The sequence below is a fragment of the Enhydra lutris genome, unplaced genomic scaffold, assembly GCF_002288905.1.
Source record: "Enhydra lutris kenyoni isolate GAN:26980312 unplaced genomic scaffold, ASM228890v2 scaffoldscaffold34, whole genome shotgun sequence".
Lineage (NCBI taxonomy): Eukaryota > Metazoa > Chordata > Mammalia > Carnivora > Mustelidae > Enhydra > Enhydra lutris.
In genome coordinates this window covers 15,815,895-15,828,300 of record NW_019154118.1, presented here as the reverse complement: position 1 = coordinate 15,828,300, position 12,406 = coordinate 15,815,895, and the positions used below count along the sequence as shown (strand labels likewise).

At 42.0% G+C, this 12,406-nt stretch overlaps 1 protein-coding gene across 1 annotated transcript in view; it reads left to right on the top strand.

Annotated features, from left to right (window-relative positions):
- The first annotated feature begins 5,328 nt into the window (after positions 1 to 5,328).
- Positions 5,329 to 12,406, top strand: part of LOC111153725 (ubiquitination factor E4A) — a 40,497-nt gene continuing 33,419 nt past the window's right edge. Inside the window, exons 1-2 of the mRNA XM_022512907.1 lie at positions 5,329 to 5,378; positions 11,453 to 11,614. Coding sequence (XP_022368615.1) covers positions 11,494 to 11,614 — 121 coding nt within the window. The 5' untranslated portion in view covers positions 5,329 to 5,378; positions 11,453 to 11,493. The remainder of the gene's footprint in view (positions 5,379 to 11,452; positions 11,615 to 12,406) is intronic.

The following is a 12,406-nucleotide window of genomic DNA, read 5'->3' as shown; positions in this document are numbered from 1 at the left end:
TAACCCCCTCTATTTGAATATCACTTTTTAAACTTCTAATTTTTATTTACTTTCTGTATGTCATAATTTACATCGTTCAAATATGCAATGAAAGGTCTCCCTCCACCTCCATCCCCAGCCATTCAGTTGTCCTTTCCAGAGACAAACAATATACCAGTTTCTTATGTATCTTTATAAGGTAAATATATAGGTATTTAAATCAGAGGTATTCTAGGCATACATGAGCAAACTCTCTTTTTTTCATAAGCACTCTTAAGTACACATTATTCTTCCCTTCCCTATTTTTCACAGAAATGGTGTCATACTATACATCTTGCACTTTTCACTTAATAAACCTTAAGATTATTTCATATCAGTAAGTAAAGCAGTCTTTTTTAAATGCAACCACATGACATAGACTCGCTATGATTTATTTAATCACCCCCCCCATGGATAGACAAAATATTGCTGCCAATATTTTGCTCTTGCAATGCTGCAATGACTAACGTTGTGTAAGTGTCATTTAAAAAATAATTTTATAGGGGGTGCCTGGGTGGCTCAGTTGGTTAAACGACCTGGGATCGCATCCAGCATTGGGCTCCCTGCTGAGCGGGAAGTCTGCTTCTTCCGCTGACCCCTTCCCCTCTCATGCTCTCTCTCTCTCAAATAAATAAATAAAATCTTTAAAAAAAATAACAAAATAAATAAAATAAACAAAAATAAAGGGTACCTGGGTGGCTCAGTGGTTTAAAGCCTCTGCCTTCAGCTCAGGTCATGATCCCAGCGTCCTGGGATCGAGCCCCACATCAGGCTCTCTGCTCCACCGGGAGACTGCTTCTCTCTCTCTCTCTCTGCCTGCCTCTCCACCTACTTGTAATCTCTGTCTGTCAAATAAATACATAAAATCTTTAAAAATAAATAAATAAAAATAAAAATAAAAATAATTGTATAGGGGCTCCCAGGTGGCTCTGTCATTAAACGTCTGCCTGCGGCTCAGGTCATGATCCCTGGGTCCTGGGCGTGAGCCACTGGTTGGGCTCTCTGATCAGAGGGAAGCCTGCTTCTCCCTCTACCTCTGCTTTGTGTTCCCTCTCTGCTGTCTCTCTCCCTGTTAAATAAATAAAATCTTTAAAAAATAAAAATAAAAATAATTGTATTGAGATATAATTTACATGCTATAAAATTCAGTCATTTTAAGAGATTTTCCCTGTTCTCAGTGACTTTTACAAAATTTACCCAGCTGTGTAATCACCATAATCATTAGAACGTTTCCATCACCCTCTTAAGATTTCTTCTGCTGTTTGCAGTCATTCCCTGTTTCCAATCTCAGCCCCAGGCAACCACTAATCTCTTTTCTGTCAGATTTGCCTTTTCTGTATATTTCATATAAATGGAATCATACAATATGCTGTTAATTATACAATGTGTTGGACATTTTCATGCTAATCTTTTTGTGGACCCCACGTCTTCATTTCTCTGGGGTTGATACCTGGGAGTGAAGAATTGCTGGGTTGTATGACAAATTTATGTTTAACTTTTTAAAATTCCCTGTACCATTTACATTCCCACTAGCAATGGATGAGGGTTTCTATTTCTCCAAATCCTCACCAATATTTGTTACCTTATTTTTTTTTTTAGTATAGCCATTCTCCTAGGTATAAAATGGTATCTTATTGTACCTTTAATTTGCATTTCCCTAATAACTAATTTTCATATACTTGTCCGCCATTCTTTTATCTTTGGTGAAATGTCTATTTTAAATCTTTTTTTTTTTTAATTTGGGTTGATTGTATGTCTTACTGTTGAATTGAAAGAGGTCTTTATATTTTGAATACAAGTCCTTTATTACATATATGATTTCCAAATACATCTACCAGTCTGTGGCTTATCTTTTCATTCTCTTCGTGGTGACTTTTGAAGCCAGAATATTTTAATTTTGATGAAGCTTATTTTACCCATTTTTTTAATAGATTGTCCTTTTGGTATCATGCCTAAGAAATCTTTGCCAAACCCAAGATCACAAAGATTTCTCCTGTCTTCCTTTTATAGTTTCGAAAGTTTCATAATTTTATTGCTGACAGATGTCATTTTGAACATACTTAGGACAATTCATAACAAATACAAATAAATGAGATTTGGAAGCCATAATGTATTTGCACTTGTAATTTTATTAAATATTGCCAAATTGCACTTCATGGAGGTTACTCCCAATTACAATAATTGAGAGTGCTTTTTGCTCCATATTTTTTGAACTTTGCCAATCTGATAAGTTAAACATGACATTGGGATGCCTGGGTGGCTCAGTTGGTTAAGCCGCTGCCTTCGGCTCAGGTCATGATCCTGGGGTCCTGGGATCGAGTCCCGCATCGGCCTCCTTGCTCGGCAGGGAGCCTGCTTCCTCCTCTCTCTCTGCCTGCCTCTCTGCCTGCTTGTGTGTACTCTCTCTCTCTGACAAATAAATCTTTTAAAAAAAAAGTTAAACATGGCATCTCAGTATAGTTTTAATTTATGTTTTCCTTATAAAAAAAAATAGAAGTGAACCATGTGTTTTTCCTTCTCATGATATATATGGTCATATTCTTTTATCTTTTTCTTATTGACTTGCAACAGCCCTTTACATATGTGGGAAACTAGATCTTTTGTTTGTGATATTAGTTGCAGATATTTTTCCAATTTTGGTATTCGTTCTTTGACTTGATGATGATTGGTTTTCTGTGTACATTTTATTTACCTGCATATAGTAGAATTTACTGGTCTCTTGCAGCTTCTAGGTTGTTTCCTATTTAGAAAGGTCTTCCCCAATTTAAGATTTTTCTTTCGGGGCACCTGGGTGGCTCAGTCAGTTAAGCATCTGTCTTCAGCTCAAGTCATGATCCCAGAGTCCTGGGATCCAGCCCCATATTGGGCTGCCTGCTCAGTGGGAAGTGCTACTCCCAACTGCTCATTCTCTCCTCAAATAAAGAAATAAAATCTTTTTTTAAAAGATTATTATTTTTAAAAAGTTTTCCTATGACTTCCTCTGAACTTTTTATGGTTTCATTTTACACATTTAAATGAATGATCCATCTTGAATTAATTTTAATGTAAAGGCCTAACATACTAACTTGAACACTGCATAGCTACCCAATCATTCCAGAACTACTTTTTGAATTATCCCTTTTATGCCCATTGATTTTGGTTTTTTTTTTTTAGGATTTTATTTATTTATTTGACAGAGAGAGACAGTGAGAGAGGGAACACAAGTAGGGGGAGTGGGAGAGGGAGAAGCAGGATTCCTGCCCAGTAGGGAGGCCATGTGGGTTTCAGTCCCAGGACCCTGAGACAAAAACCTGAACCAAATGCAGACACTTAGCGATTAAACCACCCAGGCACTCCATGCCCATTAATTTTAAGTTACCACTCCACCCTCACCAGACTGTAAGCTCCAAGCAGGAAAAGACTTGTGTACTTTTTACTAATGTATCTTCAGAAACTAGCATAATGCTGGAATAAGACAAGCTTTCAAAGATTGCACTGCTGTGTGTGGGTGCATAGGTGGGTGGGAGGCGAAATACACATAACATGAAATTTACCATTTTAAATATTTTAAGTGTACTATTCAGTGGCATTAAATACAATCACAATGCTGTGCAACCATCACCACAACCATTTCGGGAACTTTTTTCATCATCTTAACCTCTGTACTCATTAAAAAATAATTCTCCATTCTTCCCTTCCCCCAGATCGTGGTAACCTCTATTCTACTATTCTATCCCAATGAATTTGCCTATTCCAGGTACAACATATAAGTGGAATCATACAATATCTGTCCTTTTGTGTCTGGTTTTTTTCATACAACATAATGTTTTCAAGGTTTATCCATGTTGTGGCATGTATTAGAATTTCAGCCCTTTTAAGGCTAGATAATAGTCAATTGTATGTATATACCACATTTTGTTTATCCATTCATTTGTCAATGCACATTTTGATTAGTTTCCCCCTTTTAGCTATTATGAATAACATTGTTATGAACATTGATGTACAAATATCTGTTTGAGTCCCTGCCTTCAGTCCTTTGTGGTATATACCCAGAAGCGGAATTGCTGTATCATACAGTAATTCTGTTTAACTATATGAGGAACCACCAAAATTTTCCCAAAGTGCTGCACTATTTTACAATCCCATCAGCAATGCCTAAGGGTTCCTTATTTCTCCTCCTCTTCACCAAAACTTATTTTCCAATTTTTTTGTTAATAGACTTCCTCAAGGACTTGAGGTATTATTTCATTGCAGTTTCAGTTTGCATTAGTGTCACCGAGCATCTTTTCGTGGGCTTATTGGCCACTTGTATATCTTCCTTGAAGGAAAGTCTCTTCAAGTCCATTGCCCATTTTTTTTAATATTTTATTTATTTATTTGACAGAGAGAGAGAGAGATCACAAGTAGGCAGAGAGGCAGGCAGAGAGAGAGGGGGGAAGCAGGCTCTCTGCTGAGCAGAGAGCCCCATGCGGGGCTCGATCCCAGGACCCTGAGATCATGACCTGAGCCGAAGGCAGAGGCTTAACCCACTGAGCCACCCAGGCGCCCCAACCATTGCCCATTTTTTAATCACACTGTGGTTTGTTGTTGAGTTGTAGAAGTTCTTTATATATTTTGGACATTAATCCTTTATCAGACATGTGCTTTACAAATATTTGGTCTCATTCTATAAATTGTCTTTTCACTTGCTCTCTTGAAAAGTATGCTGCTTTCACTGCCTTTGTATACCTCAAAGTAACCTTATAGCATGCATGTTGTCACCCCTTCACAGATAAAACTGAAAGCCAACGCTAGCATATCTTAGCACACTGCCTGACACCTAATAAGAGCTCGAAACTTTCTATTAGTGTTATTGCTGTTATTCTTGTTGCTGTTGCCTCAGAGATAATGATAATCTATGAAGAGTAACAGAACCTGCTTCAAAAAGGCATGTCACTGGAGGGAAAAATAGAAAGCAAAAGCCCACAGAGGTTGCCAGCAGCGCCCAGGATCACCAAGTCATGGCCTCTCGCAATACACCAGATTTGGAAAAACGGCCTAGTGTTTCACCAAACTCCAAACCAACCACCGCCCCATGCCCCCGCCCCCGGACCCGCCCCCCGGACCCGCCCCCGACCCGCCCCCGACCCGCCCAGCCGGAGCCCAAGGCCACTTCCGGCCACTTCCGCCCCGCCCAGCCAGCCAGCGCGTGCGCTGTGTAGGTGTTTGCGCTCCAGTTCCCAGCGCAGCGGGGCACACCCTGTTTCCGGCGCCCGGATGAGATTCCACAAGGCCCGGCGCCTGATCATGACGTAAGTTCCGGTTGCCGTGCTGAGTCGGAAGTGGGAACCCTTCGGCCCCTGAGACTTGTCGTGTCGTCGCTGCTGGCCCTTCAGGCTCTGGTAAGAGGAAATAACTTGACGGGAGGGGATCGTTGAGTTTGCGATGAGATTTTCTTCTCCTAGCTGAATGCCACTCCAAGTCTCTGCACTCTTGCCTCCAAAATTGCTTCTCCTGTGCCTTCCTGACCCTTGACCCTCTCCCTCGTGAACTTCGACCCTTTCTGATTTGGGACCCCTTTACGGTGCCCCAGCTTCTGGCACCTCTCCCCTTTTTGCCATTCCCCTCCAGGAAAAGGCCATAATGCTGGCCTCGCGTTATCTTTGACTTCCTTTCCTTAGAAGGAGCGCCGAGTGGGTGGGTCTCCCTCCTTGCCAGGAATCCCTTATGGAACCTGGAGAGATGAAATGCAAAGCGTAAACAACAAACAGCCAGATGTCCGAGAAGGGGGAATTAAGCACGATTCGCAGCAGTGAAACCAGTTGAATACATATGGCAAGGTATTGACATTTCTTAAGGCAGGTGATCATTTCACTACTCAAAACTCTCCTGGCACTGTGCTTCGTGCTCCCTCACCAGTAGGTCGTGGAGGACACTGATAAGATTGAGTAACCGCAGCTCAGGAGCTTCTATTTGATGGGTCTTCTCTTTGGAATCAGTTTTTTGCTCCCAGAGCAAGGACTCGTTTAGTCTCATTATTTTGGTCTCTTATGGGAACCCTCCTGAGATAAAATGGGACCCGGGAAAGAATGCTGTTGGCTTTTTGTCTTGAGGAGATCCTTCTAGCTTGGTGATCTGTTGTTAGGATTTGTTACCATTCTAGCCAGATGTGAAAGAATTTTGAGGTGGAACATATAACATTGAAAACATTTTAATTCCTTCTTAGTTTAATGTCTCACCAGGACAGAGACCTTAAAAAGCATGATTCACTAGAGCATGATTTTGCCAGTCCAATTTTACGAAGTATTCTACGTATTTCCCTAAAAGTAATACCAAGTCTGATGTTAAAACATTTGTTTGCTCTCCTCTTTTAGAGCTGACAATGGTCCTTAGGGATTAGCAGTACTGTTCATAAACAAAAGAGTCAATGGCAGTAGGGAGGGTGAGAGGATTTTGTAGGACTGGAAGTAAATAGCTATTGTAGTTGTAAAACCTTGCAGTGAGTATATCAGAGTGAAATGTGCTTTTAAGTAGGACATATTAAAAAGGAATCAACTCTGGGGCGCCTGGGTGGCTCAGTTGGTTAAGTGTCAGATTGCCTCAGGTCATGATCTCTGGGTCCTGAAATGGAGCCCCAGTTTGGGCTCCCTGCTTAGGGGAGCCTGCTTCTCTCTCTCCCAATGCCCTCCCCACCCCCCAACCCCTGGCTCATGCTCTTGTGCAATCTCTCTCTCTCTCTCTCTCTTTCTCAAATAAATAAATAAATAAATAAAATCTTTTTTTTTTAAAGTAATCAAATCCAAGAGCTCCTAAGGTTTGATGGTGGCACCATCCCAAAGACTGACAACAGAATGGTGCTGTATCTGTATGGCAGTGGAAAATAAGAGATTATAAGTAATTGGTGACATTGAATATTAAAACAGACAAAATATTGGGGCACCTGGGTGGCTCAGTCATTAAGTATATGCCTTCGGCTCAGACCGTGGTCCCAGGGTCTTGGGATCGAGCCCCATCTCGGGCTCCTTGCTCAGCGGGAAGCCTGCTTCTCCCTCTCCCACTCCCCCTGCTTGTGTTCCCTCTCTTGCTGTGTCCCTCTCTGTCAAATAAATAAATATATAATTTTTAAAAAAAATCAGGCTTCCATTTCATCAGACCTGTTAGAGTGGGTGATATCTAGGTACTGTTATATTTGTGAGACCATCGAACGTATCTGTACTGACATCTCCACAAAGGTTCCCATCAAGTGATCATTCTTCCCTTTTTCTGTGAAACTTTTCTATAAGTGGTTACACAGTATTGGACTAGGAAAGTAGTTTGTTCACAGATTTGAAGTTCATATGAGAAGAATGAACTTAGTAAAGTAGGCAGAAATTTTTTGTTTTTCAAAAAGACATATAGCAGAGATGACAAGAGATTTATTTCCATTCTCTATTCTACACATCCTGAGATACCAAAGAGCCTCAAGTGGCTGACCCAGAAGCTTGACCTGCTACTGCAACCCAAGACACACAGTAAAGTCCTTACCTTGAAGTAGGATCATGGGTGCCTTCAAAGGAGGTCAGGAGTCATGACATGTAAGATTGAATCATTTAATAAAGATTTATTTGGGACTTTGTGACTGTGATATATAATTCCAGACACAGAAAAAAAACTAATCAGATATGAAATTGTACTCAAATTGCTTACTGTCTAGCAAGGTAGAGGTCTGCTTTAGGAATACAACGTAGCAAGTTATAAATCCTATTATAAAATGTAATGGGAAGCTAACTTCTTTTTTTTTTTTTTTTTAAGATTTATTTGTCTTAGAGAGTGCACATGTGCATGCAGCGGGTGGGGGCAGAGGGAGAGGGAAAGAGAGTCTTAAGCAGACTACAGTTGAGTGTGGAACCTGACATGGAGCTCCGTCTCATACTCTTGAGATCATGACCTGAGCTGAAACCAAGCACTGGACACTTAACCGACTGTGCCAACCAGGCACCCCAACTTCTTTTTATAATGTAACAGTGTAATATTGAGAAAGGAGGAAATAATGCCATTTATTATCATAAATCCTGTTTATTTGTCTTGATAGTCTTAGGAGTCTATCTTTTCATATGTTCTGTATTCCTGACTTTCACCTTGCTTCCTTTCTACCTCTTGTAGAGGTGCAGATAAGGTATCTCCTTTGTATTGTTTATTTTAATGTATTTATTTGAAAGAGAGAGGAGAGAGAGAGAGAGAGAGCAAAAAAGGTGGGGAGAGGCATAGGGAGATGGAGAAGCAGGCTCCCCACCGAGCAGGGAGCCAGGTGCAGGGCTTAAACCCAGGACCCTGGGATCATGATCTGAGCTGAAGGAGAGGCTTAACTGGTTGAACCATCCAGGTGCCCCAAGATTATTTATTTATTTGTTTCTCAAGGAGAGGACACAAAAGCGGGGGCAGGGGGAGGGGATCAGCAGGCATAGGGGTAAGCAGACTCCCCACTGAACAAGGAGCTGAATGCAGGACTCAATCCCATGACCCTGGGATCATGACCAGAGGCAAAGGCAGTCACTTAACCTACTGAGCCACCCAGGCGTCCCTAAGATTTTATTTTTAAGTAATCTCTACTCCCAACATGGGGTTCCAACTTAGAAACCCGACATCAAGAGTTGCATGCTCTACTGACTGAGCCAGCCAGGTGCCCCTCGGGCTGTTTTTAAAAGCCCATTCAAACTGGCTTACACAGTATGGGGAAATCTGTTGGCTTTTTTTTTTTTTTTTTTTTTTTTTTTTTTATAACTATAGGACTCTCCTCTCTTTTTCTCTTTTCTCTCTTTTCAACACTGTTTTCCTCTATCTTGACTTAGTTTGGGGCTAGGCCTCTTCTAGATGGTGGAAAGATGGCAATTCCAGGTTTATTTCTTAACCCTGCTTACCCTTTCTTACCAAGCAGGGAAAAATAGTTCCCTTTTCTGTAGGTTCAGCCAAAGGCCAGAAGCTGGGTGTTCATTGATTCTGATAGGCCTTGTTACGGTCTTGTGCCCACTCCTCAGTCAGTCACTTTGGCCCGAGTATGATGCGTTCTTTTTGGCCAGGCCAGATTTATATGCTCATTCCTGGAGCTAGTGAGTGAGGCCATCCTCTTCTGAACACATGGAGAGGATGGGATGGATCCCCAAAGGAAAAATGTAGGGTGTCACGTTGAAAAAAGAGGATGTTTCAAAGACAGAAAATGACAAGAGCTCACTATACTTCTTGCATGCCTCTGGACCTTGGGGTACCTTAGGTTAGAGGTAGGGTGGTGATCAGCCAACAATGAGACAATTATTAGCGTCTCTACGTGAACTAGGGGTAACAGTTAAGTTTATGCAGTGGTTAAGTGAGGGGAAAGTCCTCTCAAGGAGCGTTGTGAATTCCAGTACTAAATGTGCTATTTTTATTTTTGGATTATTAAGCTTTACTAAACTATGCATTGCAAAAAATAAAATATAGAGAGCAACAGCTAATAGTTCATTTCCTTAAGCAGTAAAGCCCAGAACAATGCTGAGAGGAGACCAGACTGTGTGCCTAAGTCAGTACAGATAATTAGCCATTAGCTCTTAGGCTGAAAACACAACCAAGGGGCGTGAAGCAACTGGTGGAGGTGTCTCAGAATTGTCAAGAAGTGTTAGAGTCTCTCTTCCTCCAAAAAATAAGGGTAACTTTTCCAACTTGCATTAGCTTTTGTTGATACGATTCTGTAGGGAGTCTTACCTCAGGAGATTAAAGGTAGACCCAAAAATTTTTTTTCTCCTTCCCTCATATCCCTTCCCCTTTCTTTAAGGCCTCTGTCCTTTTAGCAGTTCAGTATCCTTGTGAGCCGAATGTTCATACCCTTTGTCTCTTCCCCACCCTTTTCAGGGTTGTATTTCTGTGCTTGTGGCCCTAAAAGTTCAGGAAGGGGAGAAAGCTTTCAGGGCACTCCACTCATGCACTCATCCCGTCGGGCCTCTGAGTCCCCTTGGTGCTTGAATGAGGAAGTGTAATCAGACGGGTGCAAATGCAGGCTCGGTCAGCTCCGCTAAATACCTTTGAGGTAGATACCTGTTCCCTGTTCCACATTAGGAATTTGGTGTGCGAACAATGAATCTTGGAACACTGAAAAAATAAAATAAAATTTTTTTAAAAAAGGAATTTGGGGCGCCTGGGTGGCTCAGTGGGTTAAGCCTCTGCCTTCAGCTCAGGTCATGATCTCAGGGATCGAGTCCCGCATCAGGCTCTGTGCTTGGCAGGGAGCCTGCTTCCTCCTCCTCCTCTCTCTCTGCCTACTTGTGATCTCTCTCTATCAAATAAATAAATAAAATCTTTTAAAAAATTAAATTTAATTTAAAAAGGAATTTGTGTGTGTCGGCAGTATTATAAAAAATCAGATAAGTAGTAGAAATTAAATATAGGGGGCACCTGGGTGGCTCAGTGGGTTAAGGCCTCTGCCTTCGGCTCGGGTTATGATCCCGGGGTGCTGGGATCGAGCCCCGCATCGGGCTCTCTGCTCCGCGGGGAGCCTGCTTACCTTCCTCTCTCTGCCTGCTTGTGATCTCTGTCTATCAAATAAATAAATAAAATCTTAAAAAAAAAAGAAATTAAATCTAGAATTAAGCAAAGACCATTTGGTTTTTAGTGGAAGAAATCTCAATTGTTACAAGCCTCGGAGTAGAGGTAAATTGCCTAATACATATTTAAACCCACAGCACGCTGCTGATTAGGTTCCTGTCCTCATTTGCCATTCCATGTCTGATGTAGGCTTACAGTTAGTTTATGTGTAGCTGAGGACTTCCTGGCTGCAGTATTAAGTCCTAGAAGCCTGAGCAAGCGCCATCTTATGTTCATGATGCATGAGAGCTAGTCGGCCGCCCTAGAGACTTACAAGAAATGTGTAGCTGTTATCCTATTACTTTTCAGTCAGTGCCACATTGTTGTTACAATGAGTAGATGAGTTCCCTCATTGACTGCAGTAATTCTTTCTGGTTAGCCTGTTTTTTAAAGGTATGACAGATAGAAACGTGTCAACAGATAAATACATTCCAGCTTGAACTTTTTTTTTTTAAGATTTTATTTATTTATTTGACAGACAGAGATCACAAGTAGGCAGAGAGGCAGACAGAGAGAGAGAGGAGGAAGCAGGCTCCCCGCTGAGCAGAGAGCTCGACTCGGGGCTCGATCCCTGGACCCTGAGATCGTGACCTGAGCTGAAGGCAGAGGCTTTAACCCACTGAGCCACCCAGGCGTCCCTCCAGCTTGAACATTTTTAAAGCTTTTTGGTTTTAGCCACCCCCAAATCAAGCCAACTTATCCAGTTGGTGGGTTTGTAACCATTTTGCTAAAAATGCCTTGAATGTTGGAACAGGAATTGGAAGGTCTTACCCAGAGCCTTTTTACATGCGTCGTGTTTACGAAATGGGGAAGGAACCGACTGTAGGTATAATCCCAACTGTCATGGTATCCGCCCCTCTGTGTCTGATACCTGTCCTCTTTGCAGCCCCTCCCCCTAGGTCTGCATGGAGGATACTTTAAAGTGAAATGACAGACCAGGAGAATAACAACAACATCTCAAGTAACCCCTTTGCTGCTCTTTTTGGCTCCCTGGCTGATGCCAAGCAGTTTGCGGCAATCCAAAAAGAGCAGCTGAAGCAGCAGTCTGGTAAGTAGGGGAGCCAGTAGCAGCGGAGATGACCTAGATTAGGGTCTCCCCAAGTGAAGTCTTAGGGTCGGTAATTGCAATTGGAATCAACCTGGGGGCACAGGTCGGGTTTTTTGTTCATTTAGGGCATAAATTGGGGGTTTTGTTCATTTTTCTTCTTTGTTTCGTTTTCGAGTCCTGTCCCCACTCCCCACACCCCCCTGCCAGCTGGGGGGACCAGATAACAGGTGGTTCCATCGTAACAGAGGCTAGTCGTGATCCCAATGCTGTCGAGCTGTTTATTTTAAAAATCACCTAGCAAAAGCTCATTTCTTTTTTTTTTTTTTAAGATTTTATTTATTTATTTGACAGAGAGAGATCACAAGTAGGCAGAGAGTCAGGGGGAAGCAGGCTCCCTGCTGAGCAGAGAGCCCGATGTGGGGCTCGATCCCAGAACCCCGAGATCATGACCTGAGCTGAAGGCAGTGGCTTAATCCACTGAGCCACCCAGGCACCCCAGCAAAAGCTCATTTCAATCAATCTTTTTAACACAGGAAGCTGAGGTTGTAGCCATAGGTGTAGAAAGCAGGTTACATGCAGCTGTAGAAAGCACATGTTTAAAAGGAAGAATTACAAAAGCTTTTTGGTAGACAAGTAAGTGAAATTTGTTCTGAAGCTTGGTGCTTCGGAGTTGATCCCAAGCAAAATACCTCTTCTATTCCATGGAGTGGCCCCTTTCATAGCATAATGCTGTTAGAACAGCTTTCTAAGAAAATCTGATCCTTCGGGAGGGAGACAAACCATAAGAGACTC